General features: G+C 43.9%; 1 protein-coding gene across 3 annotated transcripts in view; it reads left to right on the top strand.

Moving 5' to 3' along the window:
* Positions 1–27,389, top strand: part of ABCC8 (ATP binding cassette subfamily C member 8) — a 1,340,683-nt gene that overhangs the window by 1,116,834 nt on the left and 196,460 nt on the right. For all 3 annotated transcript variants that reach the window (XM_078681060.1, XM_078681061.1, XM_078681059.1), the window contains one exon: positions 11,886–11,978. In XM_078681060.1, coding sequence (XP_078537186.1) covers positions 11,886–11,978 — 93 coding nt within the window. The remainder of the gene's footprint in view (positions 1–11,885; positions 11,979–27,389) is intronic.

Here is a 27,389-nt window from a genome sequence, read left to right as displayed (position 1 = left end):
CAAGTGGCTCTTCAGTTCCCGTTTGAATGTCATGATATTTTGAATCATCCTGATGTTTGGAGGGAGGGAGTTCCATATTCTGGGGGCCGCTCCGGAGAATGCTCGGTTGTAGGTCTTTTTCTTGTGGAAAAAGGCTGGTCGTAGTAGTAGTTCTTTTGCGCTTCTGGTTGTTCTGTTACCCCCTGAAAGCTTAAGTTTCTTAGCCAGGTATCTAGGCGTGTTGTGGTGTACCGCTTTGTGTGTAATGCAGGCCATCTTCATTTGGATTCTGGCCTCGTAAGGTAGCCAGTTTAGTGCTTTCAGGTGCGGGGAAATGTGATCGAATTTTCTCGTTCCCGTAATGAGTCTAGCCGCTGCGTTGAGGCAGGCTTTTAGTGGTGCTGTGGCTGTTTTCGGTAGACCCGCTAATGTGGTGCAGCCGTATTCGATCCTCGAGATGACTAGTGATTGGATAGCCAGTTTTAGATCCGACTCTGAGATAAAGGGTTTCACTTTCCTTAAGTAATTCAAATGGAAGCGGGCGCTCTTGGCCATTGAGTTAATATGATCTTTCATGTCGAGGTTTTCGTCTAGTATAATTCCAAGTGATTTGACTGAATTAACTAGGGTCGGGGTACAATTTAGCGCCGTCACCAGTTTAGTCCATTCTTTAACTTCAGATTGGCTCCTTGTCGGTGAAATTAGCAAGAATTCTGTTTTCTGGGAATTTAGTTTCAGATGGTTTATTGTTAACCATCGCAAAGCTCTCTTTAGTCTTCTGTTCATTAGGTCGATGTCCTCAAGGGAGGCTATTTTTATGTATAGTTGCGTGTCGTCTGCGTACATATGATAGGATACCTGTGATTCTTGAAGGATCTCCGTGAGAGGTTCAACATATAAGTTGAATAGATCTGGGGAGAGCGTTGATCCTTGTGGAACTCCGATTGCATTGGGGCTCGGGCGGAGATTGCTTGGTTAACTAGGTATCGTTGAGTCCTGTTCTGTAGGAAAGAATTGAACCATTTCAGCACGTTCCCTGACAGACCCATCCTGTCTTGTAGTCTGGTCATTAGCAATTCATGCTTTACCGTGTCAAAAGCTGATGACAGGTCTAGGAGGATCAGTAAGCATGTTTGATTTCGGTCTAGGGCTTGTAGGGCGTCATCAACAATATGCAGGATCGCAGTTTCAGTGCTGTGACCAGTTCTGAATCCCGATTGGCAATCGTCAAGTAGCGAAAATTTAGCGATGTGTTGGCTTAGTTGGCCCTGCACGCATTTCTCAATGAGTTTGGCCAGTATAGGGATGTTGGTCACTGGTCGATAGTTGTTCGGGTCAGTTGCGTCAGCCGTCGGTTTTTTGAGGATGGGCATTATCTGCCCTGTTTTTAGGCAGTCAGGGAGGGTCCCTTGTGCAAGTGAGGCATTTATTATATCGGTCCATATCGGAACTAGAGTGTGGCTGATTTCTCTTACACATTTTCCCGGTAGAGGGTCCTGGTAGTGGTTGTTTGGCTTAAGTTCCGCCAGCGTTTTGGCGATTTTTCCCTGGTCGTATAATTCAAATGTGTCCCATTTCGCCCTATTTTTTTGATTGAAGACCCTCTGCTGAGACATTGGCCTCATTTTTAGGTGGAGGAAGGGTCATAATGTTAGTTGCTGCATGTGTGAGTTCAACTTCTAGCACTTTGGATTTTTCCGTGAAGTGTGCAGAGAATTCCTCGCAGCTTATGGGTGTTTTTGTCTTCTCTTGAACCGTTTTGGCCAGTTTATTCGACTGTTGTTTTAAAATCTCGAAGAGCTTTCGTGGTCTATTTAAGGCACTGTCCAATTCAGATCTGATAAATTCTTTTTTGGAGTTGATTATCCTTTTGTTATATTCTTTTCTTGTTTTTCTGAGGGCTTTCAGTTCGGGGGAGGAGGGATGCTGTCTCCATTTCCTTTCGGCCATTCTCAGTTTGCGCCTATCCTCATTCAATGACTCATTGAACCAAGGGTTTTTTGGTTTCTCTGAGACTTTTTTCAGTTTTTGGGGCATGGTATCATTAACGATATTGCCAATTGAGGTTAGGTAGTGGTCCGTCAGCTCATTAACATTCTGCTTATTGTTGGGTGGCTTCAGGTCTGTCTCACACCTTTCGACCAGTAGTTCGATATTCGCCTCTTTTGTGTCTCTGATCAGTTTCTTGAGATTGCGTGGTTGCACGGTCCTGCCCTTTTTCATTGTAGGTAACGCGAATGTTATGGTATGATGGTCCGACCAATCACATGGGTCTATAGCGAGGATTGATGCCTCATCCTTTCTTGCAATAATCCAGTCTAAGGTCGCTCCATGTGAGTGAGTGGGTTGGTTGCAAGATTGTATAAGTTTTAGCTCACTGAGGAAGTCTTTGAGCGAGTTGACCAGTTTGTCATTGCCGTCATCCCAGTGGAGGTTAAAGTCGCCCAGGAATATGTTATTGACCTCCGAATTAGAGTTGGTCGTTATGATCTCCATCAGTTGCTCAGTGAACTTTGCGTTCTCTCCTGGTGGGTGGTAGAATGCATGCAAGTTGCAGTTTTGATTATTTGGTGTTCTCACCTTAATACCAAGGTATTCGCAGGATTCTAGGGGGTCAGATTGGAATTGGCAGACCTCAATCTCTGCGCGGTGAATGCAAGCTATGCCTCCTCCCACATTCTTTGGTCTATCTAATCTCCAGATTAGATAAACCTATGTTTTTTTCAGTGAATATATATATATATATATATATATATATATATATATGTTTAAAAACAATATTGTTGTATATATTTATTCGATATTAGTGTTAAACTGTATTTTTTTCTCAATATAATTGTACTTACCATTATAAGTATAGGGCAAAAATATTTTTAACACGAGATTTAGGACTCAATATTTATGTAGGTCGATATTTGATGTTTAGAAATTGTCATAGATTCTTGTTGGACTGACACTAGCAATCCCTGCTGGTTAGCCCCACCTTCAAGACCTGCTTGATTACCTATAAGATATTAACAGTATTTTTTACCTTTAAGATATCAACAATGAGCACAGTTTAATTTTAGATTTCGGGAATGCATCCTTTCTACAAGCTTGAATGTGCTCATTACAAACTTCGGTAATTGTGTCTTCTTTATCAGTACAGTTTTCCGAACAGTAAGTGTGTCTGTCCATGAAGCCCAAGAATATGGGTGAAATGTCAGGTGTCTTGTTGTTCTATTTTGTTGGGATATGCTGGAAAATAAACAATAAAAGAACTATTGCGCTGTTGGAATTGCCACTTTGAGTCAGTTAAATTGCTCTAATGCTACCATCACTGCGACTCAGCTAAAATCAAAAGGTATGGACACTGTGCTGGAATAGAAGATATTGGGGGAAGGCAGCATTTTGTGTGTGCTACTTTAAAATTATTTTCAATAAGCCAAGTGTTTCATGACATCAAGAAGCATCGGCACTACAGTTGGAGATTTCATAAAAAGAGCAATAATGCAATGTATTCAAAGACAAGGTATCAGCATTATATGGAGATTTGAAAAATGTGCACTAAAATCAACTCTGCACAAGGTCAGCGCACAACATGGCACCAACCATATTTTTCTGTCCAAGTCAAACTCTGTGCTGCACATTCCATACCTCACACAACCATCCTTCTCAGAGGCATCAGACCTTACTTACCTCACCCTCAAGAGCGCAACAAGGCCCCAATCTTCTCATTTGATACTGTCTTAACTGCATGTCCCTGGCATTGCACATCTATTCCACATTGTGGCAAAATAACTTGCTTATCAAACCCCACCAACATCACACAAACACATCTTAAGTTATATCTGTTCACCCCCGCAGAACGAAATATCAGCTCATGTCCTCCTACATTACCCTCCAGATTGAACTCAGGTTTTCTCTGCAATTATCCACATGCGTCCAACAAAATATTTTCAACCTCTTTCAAGTACAGGTTGGACTTGGCCCTTTCTGCAGTCATCTTCAAACATTTTGCCTTTATTCTTCTGTTTTTGGCTGACTTTTAGGACTCTGTGAATATTTGGAAACGACCTTTACAACGACTCATTCACAACGAAGTGCCTGAACCACGACTCCTTAACAACAACTGAACCTGAATCACGAGTCTTTTAACCACTAAAGAATTAACAACTACCTTTGTTCAGCTGACCTAACTTGATCCCTGTATCTGGCCCATGCTCCTTCACAGTTGGCCTGAACTTGGGACTTTGTCCAGGTGCGGCCCAACCAGATAACCACAGTTTGTCTTGTGCGTGTAGGCACTTTCTATACTTAGAACTATCTTCAGTTCTACTAATTGGATTTTTGTAATTTTTGTCTCAAATAATTTTTTTTAATTTTAGCCTATTGTTTAAATTGGTGTGAGATTTTTTTAATGTTGTTCTCACTTTATCACTGTTTGAACTGCAACATCAATACTTTACGGAGAAGTGTGGCTCACTGGTTAGAGGAGGCAGACCTGGAAGCAGAGGTCAGCCCGGGACCAGGGTTCAATTCCTGGCTCGGCCTTGAGCCCTAAAAAAAAAAAATGTCCATGGACTCGACAATTCTCGCTCCGGTGCCTACTCGGTTCACACTCTGCGACTCTGGGCAATAGCTTGCTTAATCTCCACAATGGCCCCTCGCGGCGGGATGCCTGGCTTTCACCTTGCGGATACCCTGCCGGGGTCATCTCACAGGGGAATACCAGGACGGGTTCCCTAAGCAATCGCTTAGAAACCGCTTGGTGATTTGCGCTATATAAATTCCTGTACATTTACATTTACACATTTCATTAAGCCTGACTGCATTTGTGCCAAGCTATCAGAGGGTTAGGTACAGGTTAATTTGGGGTTTGCTTGTGACTTCACGCTGACATGAACTATGGTTGCTGGTTGAGTAGGGTTTCACCTCCCCTCTCAACCAGTAATTTTCAACAGTACATATTGTTAGGCAACATTTTTTGCAGTTTGATACAGATGCTGGTGAGGCCTAGAATGGAGAATGGCAATGTGATTTTGACAGTCTTACGAAAACCAATAAGGGACTGTTTGAAAGGGTTGTACGCCTCAGTTAATTTCCTTCACCTTGTTCTTTAGTCAAATGATGCCAGACTCATTAATAATGCCAGGGAATAAATCAAACTACTGACATGGAGCTGCCACCAGGGCCAGATTTGCTTATAGGGCAATCATGCAGTGCCTGATGGGCTTCTCTGACAGATCAGTGTGTGCGCTGTGTTTCTTTAGCAGCTTGCGGGCCTGTTCGAAAGGCAGATGGTTTTTTTTTTGTTGATTTCTGACTACAAGCATAGTTTGCAACAAATGCATGCAATCTCCAATATCTTGCAAAATATCCATACCACGTGTCTTTACAAGTTCACAACTGACCTGATTTGCAAATGTGGGCCACTTTTTTAGCTATCTGGTCCGCTAATGGGGGTTTATTTTATTTTGCCACTCAGACCTTTATTTTAGTCTCAGTTCGACCCTGGTTGTCACTTGTGAAAGGTTTAAGATTAACATTGAACCTCTAGATGCCACACTTTACTAAATTTGTTTTGAGTCATATTTTCGCAAAACTCCGGAAGTCTCTTCCCTTGCTTCACTAGACAGAGACAAAACCTGTGAATTATCATCAGTTATTAATAGGCTATTTAATTCAGCAATATCAGCCATGCAGTTACAGTACTTTCAGGTACGTAGGGTCTTATATAGAGTATTGTGGACGTGGTACTTTTACCAAAAAGCAGCATATGTCCCATATGCCCTATTGTGTGTGTAGAGAGCATCCATGCATTCTGAAAAGAATGGACATTCGCTGCATTCTGGTGAGTGTTCCGCATTCTTCCAAACTCGAAATACGGCCATTAGATACGTAATTGTGTTTGACACATTTTTATCATAGTTTTCTTTTTTCATTTCTTTCTTTCTTTTTTTAACTTGCCTTTTTCAAGAAACAAGGAAAAATACAACAACATTGCTCTCACCAATAACACATATACTTGAACAGACCAGATCAACTATGCAATACCATTGTTACATGTCAGACATCTGAACCTCATACCAGGTAATTCCATCACCAATGACACACCACCTTCTGAGACTCCTCCGGGGCTGGCAACAGGTTTGCAGTGAGGGGAGCCCAAATGTCTTTAGGCCTCAAAGGCCATGATAGTTTTTCCATGAAAAGTTCTAATTGGTCCCTGAAGTAGGCCATATCCTAGAGCCATTGTTGCCTGGTGGGTACTGCTCGTTTACCCCTAGCAGAGAAACTCTCCACTTTGTCAACAGTAAGGCCACTGGCACAAACGTGATTAGCTGGCTGCAAACGCTTGACCAGACCCAGTCAGCACATCCCAGGGCTACAGTCTACTGTAGACAACACCAAGTCTGCTAGAGCCCCTGTGAGTTGTGTCAAGAATCTCCTGACAGAAGTACACAGCTAGGCCAGATGTAGGAAATCCCCCACATAGCACCCAGTTTGCATACCTCCTCAGGCTATATTTTCATAACTCAACAGGTGTGGAGTACATTTAGTGCAGGTACTTACAATGTATGATGCGCATGGTGCAAGTGGTTGTGAGCATACTCATCTGTGTGCAGCAGAATTCCCAGCCAACAAATTCATCGGCCGATCAAAGTATTTATTCCAGTACTCCAGCACTTCATCTGGGGTCCTTTGTCTATCTGTCTGTAACGCTAAGTATAGTTTGGGGATCATGCTTCTGCACTTGGTACTAGTTAGCAGTGCGTGCAGCGCAGTGTAAGGTGAATTGGTTTTATTGAAAGTTTTTATTGTGAGTTTCATAGTCATTATTAGAAAATATTCTTGCTTTATTTATTGTTTCCATCTAAATGCATATTTCTAAGTACTTTAAGGGGCATGCCCTACAACAAAAATGTGAATGTGAGACGTTCTCATGAGTACTCAATCCTGACTCGTCCTTTGCACTTGCCCATCCCCTTCGCTTTAACTCCACCTCTTTCACATTTGCTTTGCCCTTAAGCATCCTTCCTCTGATGCTCCTGGTTCCTTGGCAGCCTTCATTACGGTGCCTTGAACCCTACATGCCTCAGTAGTAGACAAGCACATGAGAGCCATGCAGAATGCAGAGTCCTCTGCTCGCTGGCAGACATTGGCACATGCTGAATGTTAGATTTGGGGGTCTCTAGTTGCACAGGTAGGTACTTGTGACAAATAGGGACCCTTGCCTCTAGTTAGGATAAGGGGATTACACTCCTAAAATAACCCCTGCTCGACCCCTTGGTAGCTTGGCACGAGCAGACAGGCTTATCTCAGAGGCAGTGTGTAAAGCATTTGTGACCACATACAGTAACCCAGTGACAACACTACAGATGGACACCAGACTAGGTTTTCTATCAAAAATAAGTATACTTTATATAGAGTTACCACAAGACCATAAATGACAAAAATACACAATACTGTACTTTAAGATGGTAGATTTAGCTTAGTTAAGTTCACTTCTTAAGATGCAACACTATGCGTCAATGTACCTTACGATGCGTTGCGCTTCCACAACACGCGATGTTGCAGCGAGGGAAATGTGGCAAAGTTCAAGTACAAGGAAATAAAGACGTAAAGATCTTCCAGATGCAGCACGCTTCTCCGGGGATGCGAGAAGTTCTCGGGTCGATGCGTGGACTGCAGCGGTGACACCCTTGTTCAGCGATGCGACGGCAACAGCTCCATCTGCGACACTCTTCTCCAATGATGAGTGAAGCTTCCGCACAATGCGACAACTACAGCGGCGACATCCACGATGCGACAGCAGCAGCTCAGATGGCGACGCGCTTCTTGGAGATGCGGGGTGCTTTTCTTTGATGCAGTACAGTTCCAGAGTTCCAGCAGCGACACCCTTGCTCAGAAGTGTGACGGCAGGCACAGCGACGGCGACACGCTCCGACCTTGTTGCGAGACTCTTCTCTTGATGCGTTGCAGTGCGACAACTACAGTGGCAACACCCTTGTTCAGAACTACGACGGTAGCAGCAGCGACAGTGACACGCTTCCTCTTCGTTGCGGCACGCTTCTCTCGATGCAGTGCAGTGCGACAACTTGAGCGGCGACACCCTTGTTTAGAAGTGCGATGGCAGCAGCAGCAACATCGACACGCTTTCATCTCATTGCGTCACGCTTCCAGCTCCTTGCAACACACAGTTCCTCAGAAGGCCAAAAACAGCAGCAGGCACTTCCACCAGAACTCTGGGGAGCTGGGAGTTGAAGTTTGTTGTCCCTGAGACTTCAGCAGGAGGCAAGCTCTTTTCCAAGCCCTTGGAGATCCTTCACAAGTTGAAAGCCATCCACTCCGGATCTCCGACAGACCCCTGCCCTCACCACGTCTTCAACAAAGCCGACGCTGTCATCGCACCCCACCTGCGGGACATCATCAACACCTCCTTTGACACCGCCACCTTCCCAGAGAGCTGGAAGCACGCCGAACTCAGCGCTCTACTAAAGAAGCCATCAGCCGACCCCACCGACCTCAAGAATTACCGCCCCATCTCGCTACTCCCGTTTCCGGCAAAAGTCATCGAGAAGACCGTCTACAAGCAACTGGCCGCCTTCCTCGAGACGAACGGTTCCCTCGACCTCTCGCAGTCTGGCTTCCGGGCCAACCACAGCACCGAGACCGCCCTGATCGCAGCTATTGATGACATCCGAGCCCTGCTCGACAACGGAGAAACAGCGGCCCTCATCCTCCTGGACCTCTCCGCGGCCTTCGACACTGTCTGCCACCGTACCCTAGTACAGTGCCTCAGCAAGGAGAAGGCACTTGAGTGGATCATCTCCTTCCTCGCCGGAAGGACACAGAGAGTCCGCCTCCCCCCGTTCAGATCGGAGGCCACCGAAGTCATCTGCGGCGTTCCTCAAGGATCCTCGCTCAGCCCAACACTCTTCAACGTATACATGATCCCCCTCGCAGCCATCGCACGCCAGCACAACCTCAACATCATCTCCTACGCCGACGACACCCAGCTGATCCTCTCCCTCACCAACGACCCCGCCACCGCCAGAGCCAACCTGCACGAAGGGATGACAGACGTAGCCAAATGGATGTCGAACAGCCGCCTGAAACTGAACTCGGACAAGACGGAAGTCCTCATCCTGGGATCCTCACCCTCCGCCTGGGACGACTCCTGGTGGCCCCCCGCCCTGGGCAGCGCACCCAAACCAACAGACCACGCACGCAACCTGGGCTTCATCCTGGACTCCTCCCTCTCCATGACCAGACAAGTCAACGCCGTCTCCTCGTCTTGCTTCAACATCCTGCGCATGCTTCGTAAGATCTTCCGATGGATCCCGACCGAGACCAGGAAGACGGTCACCCAGGCCCTTGTCACCAGCCGTCTGGACTACGGCAACTCCCTCTACGCCGGAACCACCGCCAAACTCCAGAAGATACTCCAGCGGATCCAGAACACCTCAGCACGACTCATCCTGGACATCCCCCGCCGAAGCCACATCTCCGGACACCTGAGAGACCTGCACTGGCTCCCGGTCAACAAGAGAATCACCTTCCGGCTCCTCACCCACGCACACAAAGCCCTACACAACCAAGGCCCAGGATACCTCAACAGCCGCCTCAACTTCTACACTCCCAAACGCCAGCTTCGATCGACCAGCCACGCCCTCGCCGCCGTCCCCCGCATCCGAAGAGCCACCACAGGAGGAAGGTCCTTCTCCTACCTGGCCGCCAAGACCTGGAACTCCCTTCCGACCCACCTCCACCTGACCCAAGACCACCTCGCCTTCAGGAAGCAGCTCAAGACCTGGCTGTTCGAACAGTAGCGGACCCCCCCCGCCCCCAGCGTCTTGAGATTCTCCGGGTGAGTAGTGCGCTATATAAATGCTTTGATTGATTGATTGATTGATTGAAAGCAAAGTACACAAAGTTCCTTTCTCCTTCCTTTGGCAGTAAGGCAACCACTGCAGGCCAATCCCCCAAGCAGCGCTTCAGCTTGGGAATAGTCTGTCCTCAGTTTCTTCAGGGTCCTCTCCTCAGTAAAGGTTTCTTCTTGTAGTCCAAAGTGATCTAATTTCTTGGGATCAGGGTCCTGATATTTATACCCCAAAATCCTTTCTTCTCTGAGGGGAGAGAGGCCTTTGCCCAGTCCATACCAGTTCTGAAGCTCTCTGTTTACAAGACTTCTCCTTTCCTTTCACAGTGCAGGGCAGAAACATCCGACGTCCCACAGGAGGTGGAGCCAGCACTGTGGAAGGCAAGTACAGTCCTGGAGCAATTTGTTGACAGGACTCCTTCTCTTCTTTCAGTGTGCAGGGCAGAGACATCAGCCGCACCCCAGGAGGTGGAACCAGCATTGTCGAAGGAAGGCACAACCCTATTCAAGGTTCAGGTGCAACTCCTCCCTCCCATCTAGATGCAGATCTCCCTATTCACCACTGGGCTGACTAACCCTGTCTCTTGGAATCCCCCAGCCCTGTCACAAACTCCAGACAAGGAATAAACAACCTAGCAGAGGCAGGCTTGAAAGGTTAGGCAAGAAAATACCTACTTTCTAAAAGTGGTATTTTCAAACACAGAATGTTAAAACCAACTTCACTAAAAGATGCATTTTATCATTCTGAGTCCAGGCATACTAAACTCGAATTTCTACCATGTTCTTTGAGTCAGTTAGGATTATAAACTGTAATATTTCTAGCAGCCCATTCTGGCCTATGGAGAACAGGTAGCCTTGCAATAGTGAAAAACGAAAATGGCTGTAATTCACTATTAGGACATGCCACACACACCAGGGCTTGTCCTACATTATACTTACAATGCACCCGGCCCATGGGCCTACCATAGGGGTGATTGATATGAAGAAAAGGGAAGGTTTAGGGACATTTTACCAGGCTGCTTCTGTGGGTGGCACAACCAGTGCTGCAAGCCAACCAGCAGCATTTGGATTTACAAGCCCTGGGCACACTCAGTGCTCTAGACTAGGGTCTGACAAGTAAACCAAATAGCTAAACATGGAACCACTGAGTAATACATCAATTTACAATGGAGAGCCCTTGCACTGTGTCACTGGACAGCAGTGGCACAGTGCCAAAAGCATCTAACACAAGCAAAAATACATGAGGTAACAGCAAAAATGAAAGGGAGACCCACGCCAATGGTGCCAGGTCTAACACTGAATTTCAAGTTTATGGAGCTTTTTCTAATTCTGGGGCAATGTGTGCTCAAAGCAAGACCATGCCGGCTGAATATAAAGCAGGGCCCGTTTCAAGTCTACTCTGGACACACATTGGCGCGTGCATGCCCACACACACACACAAACACTCTAGATTACAGTCGTAGATTTGTATTTTGCGAATACTTATAGTGTAAGCAGGTGATATGCCTTGACAAGTGTCCTGAATTAGATGGCATAGACTGGTGAACCTTGTGAATATACACATTCTACAATTTCAGGAGCTAGGGGTGAATAGTACAACTTTGGAAATTCAGTTAACACTCACCACAATGTGTGTTTATCAGTCACTGTCCTACTGCTTAAGGTGCACAGGTCAAATTATAACATGAGCCAATTTAAAGTATTTCCTGAATCAGTTCTTGAATCAGTTTTGTACCATAATTGAAGTCTGTTCGAGACAAGAAGTCAGGAACAATTGTTAGCGGTGTTTTATCCTTGTGTTAAAACAGTATGTGTCCCAGGCGGAAGACTCGTGGTAAGTTGTGGTTTTCGTGTAATGACAGACTTTGAGGCTCTCACGCCTGCAACACAGTCGCCTGTGCTTTGATGCATGACATGCCAGTGACGTTACCCTGCATGCTTCCTTCGTCACCATGATGAACGTGTGCAACATTTAAAGTACTTTTCGATTCTTCGATAATAACTAGAAAAATAACCATTTTGTGATTTCTTTATAATATAGGGATTTGCAACAGTTGGATGACAGCACCCAGCTCCCCCTGCTTTCTCATTTTTCAGAGACGATGGAAGGTCTAACCACTATACGAGCCTTCAGGTACTTAAATGTCTTTATTATGTGCGCATCGATGAAGATGGTGCATTAAGAAACAATCACCAAATATGTTTTGACAAGAATGTGCTGTATTATGAGGGGTGTTCTGAGACTGTTGTAAATTGGAGCTATCTGTAATCATTAACGAGTTACATGTGCTTAGCTTAGTTTGTAAATGAACATTTAAACAGCGTACTGAGATGCTGTACTGCAATCTATAAGGCCCCAATTACAAACTGAGTGGAGCGGTATCCTTTGGTGGGAGACTGATCCTCTCAAATATAACTTGCCTGCTCTTCCTATACTCGGATTCCCTGGATGCAGGTTCACTGGACCTGAAGGGTGCATGTACAGTCATTCCCTGGCCGCCGCCCCCTGTAGGGTGGGGTACAGGGAGAGCATGTAACACTCCTCCGTTCCAGTCCAACCCGGCTCCACAACTTGTTACATCGCTGGGAATAACCCTTTGCATCTTTCACTCATAACCTTAACACTGAAGTTTTGGCCACCTCAATAATCAAAAAGGTTAGGCCAGAACCTAAGGCTACCAGGAGTTGGCTCAGTTTTTACTTCAACAACCAGTAAAGGATGGACTGCAACATAGACAACTTTCGAAAACTGGTCCTGTTTGGGTAAGGTACCTCTGCAAGATTCAGAAGAGAAAATATCACAGAGCTGTGAGCCGAGCAACAATATTGGTAACTGTTTTCAGATTATCTAGCTGTGTACCCAGTACAGGGACCTTTGTCTATGTTGTAGGTAATGTCACAGGTGTTGGTTGGCATTGATCCTCTACAGTAATAAGTCACAGTTCCTCATAAGGTTAATGTTTGACAAAGTAGCACTTTGAATATCTGTATTTGAAAGAAGCCAATATTGACCTTCTCCTCCTCTTTACTGATCAGTATTTAAATGCATCCATAGAACAAGGATTTGTGAAGCTAATGGATTTTTTTCCATTGTGTGTTCCATTTCTTTATTACGTTATCACAAATGCAACACTGACATTGAAAAATGTTTATACATTACATGTGTATATAGGTAAGTATGTATGGAGCATGACAATCGTTGCAGTCAGAGTCATCTCTGTGATCTGCTCTGCCAGGCTACTACCATATAGCAGAGGATGGATTATCTGTAGCTACTCATACTGAAGAGCTTGTTGGCAATGCTAACAGGTTGAACTTTTGTTAAGGGAAAGTGGTTGGTAATGGTTGGGAGACATTATGTGTGTTACTCCCACCTGTTGGAGAAAGAAAATACCATAAAAAAGCAACCTCTTGGGCTACAATGGTATGGAAGGTGGGAATATGATTTCATTGATTTGAGAGTTAAGCTGTGCCCAAAGCGTTTTATGAAAAGGAATCAGAATAGGATATTTGCATTGTAAGTGGAATGTGAAAGGAATACACAGCAAAATGTCCTAATGCCTTGGTAGAGCTGCAAGAAAGCAACAAGTTGTGCCATCTTTACATACGAACAGAAAAACTGTAAATCCAGCAATGGATTATACCAACAAAGTAAAACAAATGTACTTTCAATAGAAATTAATAAATAGTCATAGCCTGTCAAAAGGACAAACAGAATATTCTTCCTAAACAAAAGACATAAACAGAAATTAAAAATCTACCATGCCAGTAAAGACAAAATGCAAAAGAATACACACTGACTCTGACTTGTGCAGACTAAAAAAGGAATTATTGAGTACCATCAACTATGGGAATGCAAATGGGGTAAAGCAACCATCCTCAAAATACCATAGACCAGATTGACATCCCATCCAATTAATCACAAATCACAAAAAATCTATAAATTGTGCTGACTTTAAATCCACTCTTTTTGTAGCACTTCGTACTTGTATTTGGTAACATGAGGTATTGTAGAGTGCTAATCCTTTCCGGGACAAGACCTAAAAATGTAAAATGTTGTCTAGCCCAATTTGGCCACTACCTGTGCTTGTTTGGTGTGCTTGTTTGAAATAATAAAAAAAATGTGGCTACATTTTTTTATTGCTGTCTTGTGCCTTATGTGTATTATATGACCCCTCCAGACGGTTCTGGCTTTTCATCCAACAATGCTTTGCATTAACAGATGAGGCAAGGTTCCTTGGCAGATGAGGCCAAGGTTCCTTTCTGCACGTACATGTTAATTAACATTATATGTATACAATACGATTCATGGTAAAATTAAGCATAATAGTTAGTAACGTTTCCACAGGCTGAGTGAGTGTGTTCTGAGATTTGAAGATGTTCAGTATGGAATCAAAAGGCATATTCACTGTTACCAAGAAGGTGGGTCTGGAGATGTGATGATAACAAATGTTGCAGAGGGAAGGCTCGTTTAACAAAGAAATAATGACACAATGAACGATTTAAAGAAACAAAGTAAAACAAGTAAAAAATACTGCCAGGAAGTGAGAGAGGAGAAAAGAAGGACGAGAAAAGTGTCCAAATATATTGTTATATTATGGTAATGGTATTTGTATCGCAAACATCTGCCTTTGGATTGATATCCCATGATTGGGCACTGGAGAATATTTCAAATTGAAATGTGAATCTGAGTGGGTTTAGGAACAGATTCCATAGTCTGTATTTTTAGGTCTGGCCCAGAGACAGCTTTAGCTACAGCATCATTCTCAGTCATAAATCTATAATTATATACATTTATACATACATACATACATACATACATAGAGGGAAATCGGGTCAGCCCTCTTCATCCTCATGTCTGTTCACTTGGTATTTACATTTTGCTTCCACCGACCACAGCATACAAGAAAGGGTCTCAGAAGAGATTCCCTTGTCAAGCATTTTCACAGGAGACATTTGCAGACAATGCTAGGTGAGATGTAATAAAGATGGATGTTGCCATATGAAGGAGGTTTCTTAGAATCTGAGTTGAGCTTTAAAAGTGCATGCTGCTCCTCTGTCACCATGTATATTCTGCCTTCCTTATTTTTAACCTTTCTGCTCGATATTTCAATGTAAGCCATTAGCTGGAGTATTTGCATGCTGAAAAGGCCATAGACCAGGAGGGCAACGTGTGCATTAGTGTACAGTCAATTTTCAATTTTTTCAATTTTTTTTTTTAGAGCTTTATTCGATTTTCACCTTTTTTAAAAATCATAAAAGCATTTCATACAAAAAGTATCACATTACAAATACACATAATAAATAATTAAAAAAACTATTAAATCAATTGAGGTGATCGATCGGTTAGTCATTAGTGCATAGTGAGTTCCGTTGTTTCAACACACTTTTTAAGAACATCGACATAGTCCTAATACACAGAGGGTTTCCTAGTTGTTGCAGATTCAAATAAGCTGGCCTACATTGCCCCCATTCCCCACCTCTCAAATATTGTTTCAACCATCTAGCACGCTCTTTCTTATACAATTTGCATAGTAATACAAGATGGAAGGTGGACTGGACGGATACATTGTCACATGGACAGGGAGCCAAAATTCTATTCCAGTCATTTTTATCCGGATATGAAACCAAGTGGTGAAAAATGTTGAACCTGAATCTAGTCAGGACGAAACGTTCAAACCCCAAAGTCACGATGGTTAAGTATTGTTGTATTTTATACGTAATTAGTAACGGCTGATGTTCGAGCACAGATCTTTTACTGACTTCACTCCCAAGCCTTAGGATGTTGACGTGCTCCATACATAAGTTTCTTAAAGCTTTCTTGGGGGTTTTCCCAATTAGTTCAGGTTTGTAGTACCATTCTGGCCTTTCAATGTCCATGAGAACTTTCCTCACGTACTCCAGCCATTTGATACTTTTTACATTGTCCAGGGCCATGACGTCATTAATTACTTCTCGATTTAGGCCCAATTCTGGCGTCACCCAGATTCTCCTCCAGAGCAGAATTGGCTGGATTTTAATCAGGTCTGTCAAATATTCCATTCCTAGTTCCATGTGGCAGTTGTAGGTTGATATACTTTTCGGAAGGGACAGGAGATATCGAAAAAAGTTGTTTTCAATAATTTGGAGAGCTATAGCATCCTTGGATCCCCATATTCCCGCTCCAATGTACAGTCAAATCAAGTATCATGTACAAGGGACAGATCTCTTCTGAAGCGTGAAGTACAAGAATGTTGGAACATCACCATGACATGGACGCCCACAATATGCTAGGAATATTTCATAAAATGACTGGACTGACATTGTTCACCATACTGACATGGTGAAAACTTAGGGCCTCATTATGATGTTGGTTATACAGCATCCGACTGACATCGTAGCGGGATTGGGACCGACTGACAAGTAGCCAGATGCCCCACTCACCAAATTATCATGAGACCGCCATGTAGGCAATCGGAATCAAAACTTTTTCCATTGCGGATTGCGCTGCGGCCCAAAAAGGGTTCCTACACAAGCCGCAATGGAAAAAGGGATGTTTACAAACATCTATGGCCTGTGTGCCAGACACCATTTGATGCCTGGCACACGGGGTATGGATGTCTGGGCAGTATTCCCCCTGGGCCCATAGCAGAGAGCCATGGGGGATGGAGGCCCTGCTAGCTATGGTCCCTAAAGTTCTGACTACTTTTCATGGAGTTTGTACCGCCATGAAAAGGCAGTTGGATTGGGCCATCATAATCCCTATTAAAGGGAAAACAAACCGACCAACAGCAACGGATTCCTTGAGCCCGTCAGAAGCGTCGGTTAGTCCATCCGACCGACACTGTCTGACCAACCGCATCATAATGCGGCAGTTGGACCACGGCCCAAGACGTCGGACCTATCGCCACCAAGAACCTGTCGCTGGCAGTCAGTTCGACAGTTCGACATTATAATCAGGTCCGAAATGTTAATAATTACCTCTATTGTGCAAGTGCCAGCATTATACCAAGGGTGGGCAATGTACACCATTATGCCATGAAAACAAGTAAGTATCACCTTTAGGCAAATGTCGGAATTTTACCTTGGGCAGGCACCCTCATGCAGTGAATGCTCACAATATTCTAAGAATTATCACCATTATGCCAAGGCCAACATAAAATCATAGACAGGCATCATCATTCCTTGGATGCCCACAATCAAGCACATAGAACCACCATATTCATGGGCCAATATTTTACCATGAGTAGGCACAGTATACATTCACTCAAACTCGTGTGCAGATGCACACACAAAGACAAATGCATGTACTCACAAACACACATACAGGCATACACTCACAAAGGCACAAAGAGCACCAACTTTCTATATTTTTACTAAATAATACCTTCCAATGGCTGGCTGCGCTGTATGTAGCCCTCTGAGGCTCTACATTATGAGCTTCAGCTCCTGCTTGCTTTTGTTATTGGGTTCTAACCAGAGGTGCAACTAGTTGCAAGTTTCGGGGTGGGGGGCTAATAAAAGATTTCGGGGGGGGGGCTAATTCTTTTAGCAATAGGCAGAGTGGAGATTCAGGGGCTCTAAGAAGCGGTGAAAAAACAACAAAGCCTCATTAACAAACAAATGGACTTTTAAAGACATGTGAAGTACCCGGGTGAGGCTGTGTGTGTGCCCAGGAAGCTTCCTCAGCCCGGGATGACAAACACAATGGGGGGGCTGAAGCCTTATGAGCCCAATGGGCGTTGCATGCCTGGTTCTGACAGAGTAGAGCTTATTTTGAAGTCCCAGAGGCTTCTGCCCTCATTGGCAGAGTATTATTCACCAGCGCACTAAACCCATAAAAAATATGCTCACCTGCTATGTGTCGTTTGTTCCTTTATTTCCCCCTGCAATTCAGAGAGTCTGGAGATCTATACCCCTTCAGCCTTTTGGCGAGACAAGGGAAAAAAAGTTGAGGCTGCACTCTTATACCAAAATTGGTGGGCCACTCCTTCTCCCACATTGATAATGAGAGGCAGATCCATTTCAGGTATTCATTGTAAACAATGATTGCATAAAAGAGTGGCATTTTGAATAATTAAATGTAAAAGGAATCTATGTTCATCATGAAAATCTTGCATAGATCCACCTCAAACTATGGTATGCAAAGCGCCTGTTGTAAAACTAGTAAACGAATTGCATTCCTTTAACTATAAAACTGATACTCAAAACCACTTTCCTTATCATTAGCCCTGGGCAAAACTCAGTGAAGTGGTAAAAAAAAACTCTGCTGGGCTATGCCGAGTTCCGCGAGGGAACGGAGCTACTCGGCATACCTGTTCTTGTTACGTTTCTATGTTGTACACAGTGCAAAGCATGTTTTCACGCCAGAAATTGCACGTGAACGGCACCACGCGGTTCGCATGGGCACGGCCATTTTGTTTTCTGTTCTGTTCATTGTTCCGGGCCTGTTTTTCCAAATCCTTACTAAAAGTTTCAGTTCCCCCCATCCAACCTATCTACCCCTCATTTTTATTTATTGTATTTGTGTGTTTTTGTGTCTGTGTATTTTAGTTTTTTTTAAATGTTTTCGCGTTTTTTCGCGACTTTTTGTACTTTTCCATTTACTTCCGTATTTCTTCCTTCCTTCCTTTTTTTCCTGTTTCTTTTCTTTTTCTCCTCCATCCAGCACCATGGCAGAGCAGGGCCACCAGGGGAGCCTCAGGCCCCCCCGAACAGCCAGCAGCAGCCGCCTAACTTGTGGACGGTGGTGCCGCAAAAGGGTGCAGCCCTCCGCAATATTTTGGGAGGTGGCGGTGGCAGCGCGCATTTTTTTCATGCAGCACCACCTCCCCTCTACGCTGGCAGCAGGTGGCAGGCTGTGGAGTGGGTACCCCCTGCAGGAGCGTCAGCTGCATTGGGGGAGGGAACACAAGTGTGTGCACTGCTTCACCCAGGTCAAACACACCCAGCAGTAAGTGACGCACCATTGGGCATATATTCTGGACCGGAGCAGGACCTGCTCAGCCTGCTAGGTGTCAACATTACTGTGCTCAGTGACTTATTATTATTTTTTTTGTTTGTGTTCTACAGTGCTAACATTTGTTTTTCTGAATAGCAAGCTGCACACACTCAGAGGTAAGTTACGTTTAGTTTCCATTAGGATATTATGTGATCCAGTTTGAGCGAGGCAGGTGCAGGTGCTCAGCATTACCTAATCATACTCATTAGCGCTCGCTTTGACTGCTATTATATAAGAAGCCATTACAGACGCCTATGTCCTCCTGCCACCATAGTGAATTAGTGATATCAGTGAGTTATTGATGTAGCTCATACAGTCCCAAGTAATCTTACAAGGATGTGTAGTATGCATCTATGCACTGCAAAAAAAGGGAGACTGAGTTGGACCATCAAGGGAGTTGAGAAACGAGAATAGAATCAAAAATCATTCATTGCAATGCAGTAGTTCCAAATGTAGTTTTTGTTAAGGACATTTTGAATAGAGAGAAAAGGATTACTAGGGCCAACTCAACGATAGTCGATAGTATCAATACTCGTACTATAGACAATCTGATTTAGAAAAGAACGCTGCTGCGTTTGCCAGTCATAATTTTGTGGAAATTAACTGAACCACTAATCTATTTTTTTTTAATCTTCTTAATTTCTTACATCAGCACCCAAGGGCAAGGAGAGTGGCAGTACAGAGGCGAATCTGGGAGGAACTGGTGTGGAGTTGCCGACCACCAGTGCCTCTGCAGAGGGCTCTGAAAGTCTCAGGAACTCCTATTATTATTATTTCCGTAATGTTTACCTCCGCAAACTGTTTTATACTACTTTTAATTTTTTCCTGTTTTTTTATTTTTTATACTGCCTCGTTTTTGTTCCAACTCCCCTATCCAATTTTTTTTTAATTCTTGTTATCCCTGCTTTAAATTTTTTGTCATATTCCATCCGGCTTTTTGGTAGCTAACTTTCTACTTGCCACACTAGTCGGTAATTTTTTTCTGCTTTGTTAGTAATATTTCCCTCTCCCCTACATATCTTGTGGTACTGTAACAGTAGGAAATAATGTTTGGTACTCCACTGTCTTCTGTGAAGATTGCAGGCCCAAGTAAGCTAGTATTATACATAATATTCTCTACGCATGTTTGTTGAGAAGACTTCCTTTTTCATACTCATGCTCTTACAGTTAACAACCCCACACACCCCAATGTTGTACTATGTAATTCATTTATACAGTATACCAGCAGTTTCCATAATAGTGCAGCATAGCTGGAAAGTATGAGGTCCCCTTGTGTTTGCCAACCAACACCATATGTCATTGACCATTATCCCACCCCTTCATTGCGCTTCAATGACTCAGAGTCCTCATCATAGACTACAGCTCTGCCCCTCCAGTCCACGAGTGACGGCTCAAGTTCCGCTGCAGGAGAACAGAGGGTTGGAGGGGAAGAAGCAGCATCAGGAACTGGCGGTAGTAAGTCACATTGCTTACTTATTGACAATTACTATTATACTTGTGTAATGGGGGGATACTGGCTCCCCAATAAACCAGTGACTCCGTACCCCGTTCTGGGGATTCATGCCATGACCCCCCCCCCTCTTGTCTTCACAGCATGACAGCTGGATGCACACCAAGGGACAGCGGTATCATCAAGAAGAAGAAGAAGACTACGGCGGTCCCTTTAACTGGCAGGCTCTAGGTGACTTGGCGGAGCCTACACCGTCCTCAAGAACCACAGGAGAAAGCAAACAGGTGTGCTTGTTCACCGGAGGCGTGGGAGGAGAGAGCGGAGCAGAGTAGAGTGAGGAGTTGGCGGAGGAAGCAGAGGACGGAGTGGCAGAAGAGCGACGAAGACCCGGAACACCATCTACGGAGGAGAAGAGGACGAGGGAAGACCTGTTGGCGACGCGGGAGCCAGGAGGCCATCGGCAACACGAGCCGCCCAGCCGCACGCCAGGAGGTGTGTGGCTCACCGAGGTACGGAGCCGTATAGCGGGCTGGGTTGGGAGAAAGGGTGGGTCTGTGACGTGACCTCATACCCCTGTTTATCCCCGGTACCCCCTGTTACCCTCACAGACCCCCCTCACACGACGTGATAGCCCGTGCACGAGTGGAAATCCCTCACTCACTCCTCTTGCACGTTTGTATAAGAAACCCGCAAGGACTGACATATATCCTCTCTTGCCTTTCTCCTATACGGCTCGAGGCTACCAGACAGCACCACGGAACCGGACGAGCCCAACCCCCGGAGAAGTCCCGGACGCAACCAGAGAAAGGAAGAAAGCGCCAGTAGAAGAAGTCGACGAGAACGGAGTCGGTCACCCCGAAGGACCCCCTTTCGAAAGACCTATACTGACTTCCTGTTTTCTAAAATAAACCCAGTGATCACGAAAACACGTATCTTGCCCTTTTCTACGCAACCCGCTACAACTTGCTAGCTACAAGGGCGTTGTTGCGACTCGTGTTTGTGAACCCAAGGCTTTAGCAGCTTCAGTGGTGGTTGAGCTCTTATGGTCTCTTGTATCTGCAACTCCGCAAAAGCTCATATAATGAACGCTAAAAATGAAGGCCTGATGGAAACAGGAAACCGAAGGTTAAAAGAAAGGATGGGTGAAATGGTATATGAGTGAAAGGATGTGTGGGTGGGTATTGGGTAAAAGGATGGATGGGTGAAAGGATGGTTGCAAGAAAGGGTGGACACTGAATGAATGGATTGGAAATTTTGGTGAAAGGCTGGATGAGATAAAGTAAAGCCCAAAACATGGTGGGTATGGGTGAATATGGAAGAATGAAAGGCTGAATAAATATTTGCTTTGGTGAATAGGCAACAGAGCTCTTCTGGAGAGGGGCATGCTGCTCACCTACTTCGCTTACTTGGTTTTATGATTATCACAGCTATGGTTCAAAGTGGAGGTATTTTAGTTTTTAGTCTGCACCCTTGACTCACTGTATTTGTTAAGCAGGCAGATATGTATCCCACGCATCATCATTCATCACCTCCCCTCCCTGCCCATGGCATTTCGCCACTCATGACCTAAGTGCAGTATGGTTCAATTCATGTCTGTACATTATGCGTTTGCTTCAGTTAATGCAGCATTTACAAGGTTTTCAATGCATTGCAAACCAAACACACTCTTAGTACTTCACCCCTTTATTCTTTACTAAATTATTCCATCCCAGCCTACCACAAAATTGAAAAATCTATTCTTGGCATGTGCCACATTTTTATCGCCATGTGAAAAGAATCCTAAATATATTTCATTGTTTCCATAACTGATTTGCGCCTGTTCAAATGTTTCCCTTTTGACTTTCATCCCAACAGTGACTGAATAAGCTACAGCTTAAGGTAATCAAATTGGAACGGACACTGGTATCTACCATAACCATTGGTTATTGTTTGACAACCCTCATAAACGCTTAGAATGTAACGTTGCGGTGTATCTTTTTATCCGCCCCTTCTTTTGCGTTATGGCATAGTCATTGGGCTGTCAAAGGACGTGTTGTATGCCTGCCTCACCAGAGGCAACCTCTGGTAAGAGTAGAAGTGTCCAGGAATATTAGGACAGCAGCTAAGCAAAATGAAACGAGCGTGGTTACGAGGGGTATTTAAAACACAGTGTCGTACCAGACCAAAACTTTATTCTAAAAAGGTAGACACTAGGATTTTCCTGCACGACCTTGCCTTTCGGAGAGACTGGTCATCCATATCCTGGAAGTGCACGTTGGATTATTTGGTACTTATAGTTAAAACGGCCAAAAGATTATCAGATGCTCTACTTGTAGAGATACAAACATGTGAAAATGAGTTAAAAAGAAACATCAATCCGCAGATCTACAAGAAACGACTTGATTAAATTTCCAAGGAAATGGATGAAACACAAGAGTATCTGATGCAGAACAAACTTCAAAAACTGGCTAAGGATCTCAAAAAATTTAGCCAAGAGAAGATGCACCCTTACTCAAAAGAAGATTACAGCATAACAGAAAACATTTCTGATGATGAATCAACAGGAGGGTCTTCCGAAGGTTCTGAGGGCAACCCTGAACATCCAACGTCAAGGAGAGGATACCACAACTCCAGATTTCGGGGCCCAAGACGAGGAAACCGAAACAACAGATCAAACAGATGGCAAAGACCACCTTTTTTTCAAGGCAATCCCATGCCCTTCTTTCAGCCATTTATGTCTCCATTTGGTGGCTGGATGAATCCTTACCAGCAAGGAATGGAACAACAACAACCCCAAATGAGTAACCAACTGATGACTAATCCTAATACTCCGCATCAACCACAACAGCCTTTTTTAGGAAGAGGCCAAAATCAGACAAGAGGCAAAAAGAAAAACCTGACATGGCAGGATTATCCCACAAACGTACAGACACGCAGCATGTCATCAGCCCAGACGGATTCGAACAATAAAATTCACTCATAGTAAACCTTAGTGATATTCTTCTAACGGCTGAACAATCACAAGTCCTCAACAGAGGCCTCGGTTTTGTGCCGACTCCGCCTGTAGACTCTTTCAAACTTAAATGCGAATTGTCTGAATTCTGTAGGACTTTGAAACTCAAAGCTTTCTTTGATGGAACATCTCAAATCAAAGATGGAGACACGAACTTAAGAAGAAAATCCAAATTCTTACCAGCAAGTAACACAGTTCCAGTTGAAATACTTACCTTCGAACAGGCGCTTCTGAAAGGTATTGACAACTTGGATAAGAAAAAACCATTCCAGAATCTAAATAACATGGAACGAAAAGCACTGGCGGAACTCAGAGACAATGACAATATTGTCATAAAACCAGCTGATAAGGGCGGAGGGGTCGTAATCCTGACCAAAGAAGGGTACAATCAGCAATGCTTATTATTACTATCGGATGACAAGTTTTACAAGCAATTAGACTCAGATCCCACTGAGGGTCTCACTAATACCATCGCCATCATGATACATGAAGCAGAGGTACAGGGATGGATTTCAAAAAAAGAAGCAGACTTTATGACTCCTAGAGCACCTAAAGTCCCCTACTTCTATTCGCTACCGAAGACCCACAAAAACAAATTCCCACCACCAGGTCGCCCGATAGTGTCGGGTATAGGGTCCCTTTTGGAACCTCTTTCCAAATTCGCGGACGAATATTTAAAACCGCTTGTCCAAAAAACCAGTACATACCTCAAAGACACTCGAGACCTCCTAATACAAATAGCTGACCGTACCTTCGACCCCAACACCATGGTCCTAGTAGGCCTTGACGTTGAGTCATTGTACACCAGCCTGCCCCAAGACGATACGTTACAAATGCTAGAGGACCTACTTTTCCAAGAAGAATGGTTACATCAAACTCCTCGTCACTTTATCCTTGAATGCTGTCGCATGGCACTAAAAGAGAACTATTTTAAATTCAATGATCAGCTTTACCTACAGTGCCATGGTACTTCCATGGGGAGTGCCTTTGCTCCCTCGGTAGCAGGGCTGTATGTCAGCCAATTTGAACAGAAATTTGTCTTACATGATGACAACCCATTCGTTTCCAGTATTTTATACTGGAAGCGTTATATCGACGATGTCCTTTTAATTTGGGACACCAGTAAGAACCTTACGACATTTCTGGATTGGCTAAACACCCAAGATCAATGGCTGAAATTTACTTGCACTGCCAGCAATCAAAGCATTGACTTTCTAGATCTGACCATTTTCTGCGAAAATGGTAAACTGGAGACCAAAACGTACACAAAGCCCACAGCCAAGAATAGTCTCCTGTCATATTCCAGCTACCACCCTCGACCACTGAGAGACAATCTTCCTTATAGTCAGTTCTTACGACACAAACGTAATTGCAGTAAGAAGACTGACTATAAGAATCAAGCGACGATCCTCTGCAGAAAATTGCAAGCTAGAGACTACACTCCTCGGGTAATTTCAAAATGCAAAAAGAGAGCGTCCAATCAACCAAGAGACTGTCTCCTCCAAATCCATCACAAAGAACCGATCAAGGATTTAGTCACCTGTGTCACCACTTTCTGCCCAGCCTCTTACGAAGTACAAAAACTAATAAGAAAAAACTGGCAGATCATTACATCAGGGAGCCTAAATTGGCCCAAACCAAGGTTCGCCAACAGAAGGACCAAGAATCTTCGGGATACACTTGTTCATACACGCCCGATAATAAGACCAACAATATCCACAATCAGAGATGCAACCATGACCCCAGTCATTGGTCACTATCCATGTGGCACCTGCGGCGTGTGTAAATACACAAAAATAACAAAAACATTACAACTAACGAACGATTTTGTTTGGTCCCAAAAACAACATACAAACTGTAATTCTACCCACGTAATATACCTAGTGACATGCCCCTGCAAAAAACAATACGTGGGCATGACATGCAGAAGGATTAAAATCCGGATCGGTGAACATCGGAGCAATGTGCGACTGAAGAAAAAGACAACCAAACTCTGCGCACATTTTGTTGACACAGGCCACACTTGCGAAGATCTGAGATGGACTGTCCTAGAAATGTTGCAGATAAAAGATAATAATGCTGAACAACGCCTATTCGAGAAAGAACAAAGATGGGTCGAGCGTCTCAAAACACATGTAATAGGGATGAATGAACATATTCCCTATCACCAGTTTTACTGATTGTCTTTATTATTTCACCACATACTGTAAAAATATGAGGTACATAATTCCAGAGATCCAGGTGTGCGCAATAATCTCTCAAAAAATGATTTGTAATAACCGCCATCTTGAAAGTAATTTTACCAAAATCCAGAACCCTTCCTTTATTTCTGCTGAAGAGGTTAGATGGAGGCAGGAAGTATGTCCTCCATTACCGGGGGCAGAGTCAGCACAAGAAGCTTCGAAACTCGCACACGAGGGTAAGACCGGCGTTCCCAGACGCCGAGATATCGCTTCTCTTCAGCATACAGGTATTTAATACACCTTTTTATCCTGTACAGATTCAGAATCCTCATGCGACTCTTTGCGCCCTGAGGAAGTGAACCTCTCACCTAACTATGGTATTTGGTTTATTCTCGTTTATTGCTTAGCAACTATAACTCCGGTTTGAAAGCGCGCTCGCAATTCCGACATTGTCAAGGGTTGGGGCGCATACGATTCTATAGAACTGGACACCACATTTTTGCAATATATACTCTAGCAATAGCGAGTGTTTATGCCAATCTGTATACAAGAAAGCGCGCTCTTAATTCCGACTTAGTTAAGGGTCGGGCCGCACATGATTTTATACCATTTGATACCATTTCTTTGCCATATATACTCTAGCAATATCGTGAGCTTATGCCAATCTATATACAAGATGACAAATAATTACCGAGGCATCGCTATACATTAAAATGCCGCCTGTAATTTCAGTTCGATGTTTACTTAAAGTTTAGACTTTAACTGCCTGTTCTCTAACTCCGTGTGTGTATGTGTGCTCCTGTGTGCGATTAGCGACGCACCCCTTACAAGTACTCTCTGATTCTACTGATTACTTGCACAGATAGATAAAACTAAGAATTCTGTCTTGATACGTGTTATATGCCATATGATGTTTACTGTTGACAAATGTACAGTATGTATCTCGATGCATATTTCTCTTTCCTAAATACAGGAAAATCCTTTGAGAGTTCTACAAAAAACTTCTCTATAAACTACACAAGTCGTGTGAGTACTTTATATATCCCCCTGTTTTGTCCTGACGAAAGCTCCATAGACCCGGCTGGGCCCAGGTGAGCTGAAACATGTCGACCACATTTTGATTATATTTATAATCTAGTGACTTGATTATAAAATATACTTACCAGTTTTAATCACTAGTGTCTACCTTTTTAGAATAAAGTTTTGGTCTGGTACGACACTGTGTTTTAAATACCCCTCGTAACCACGCTTGTTTCATTTTGCTTAGCTGCTGTCCTAATATTCCTGGACACTTCTACTCTTACCAGAGGTTGCCTCTGGTGAGGCAGGCATACAACACGTCCTTTGACAGCCCAATGACTATGCCATAACGCAAAAGAAGGGGCGGATAAAAAGATACACCGCAACGTTACATTCTAAGCGTTTATGAGGGTTGTCAAACAATAACCAATGGTTATGGTAGATACCAGTGTCCGTTCCAATTTGATTACCTTAATATTGAACCAGGGGAACCGAATGGACTACTATTCCTCTTCCCTCCTCTTTGATTAAGTAAGCTACAGCTTAGTCATCTGAGAATGATACATGGTGCCCCACTGTTCTACAGCAAAACCTCTACCTACCCAACCTATTCACTCTGCCTGACCCTGCAGTAGAGTAAGTCAAGTTTCCTTTCCTTACTGCCCAGGGAATTAATTTGTTGGAAATCATTTGTGGTGGAGGGTGAGGCCAGGAAATAAATTGGGATGAAGTGCCTGATTTCAAGTTTGGCATATGGGATACTCTGCGACAAACGTGCCAATACAATGTATCCATTTCTCTCCGTGTACTGCAGGGTATCATTTTCCCACTGTTTACTTAAAGTATATAGAATATCCGTGTTTTATACATGACGTGTGTGGCGTAGTATCTTATTTATTATTCATCTGCCTCTTTGGAGT

The sequence above is a fragment of the Lissotriton helveticus genome, chromosome 3_1 (assembly GCF_964261635.1).
Source record: "Lissotriton helveticus chromosome 3_1, aLisHel1.1, whole genome shotgun sequence".
NCBI classification, from domain to species: domain Eukaryota; kingdom Metazoa; phylum Chordata; class Amphibia; order Caudata; family Salamandridae; genus Lissotriton; species Lissotriton helveticus.
This window is presented reverse-complemented; position numbering and strand designations above follow the sequence as displayed.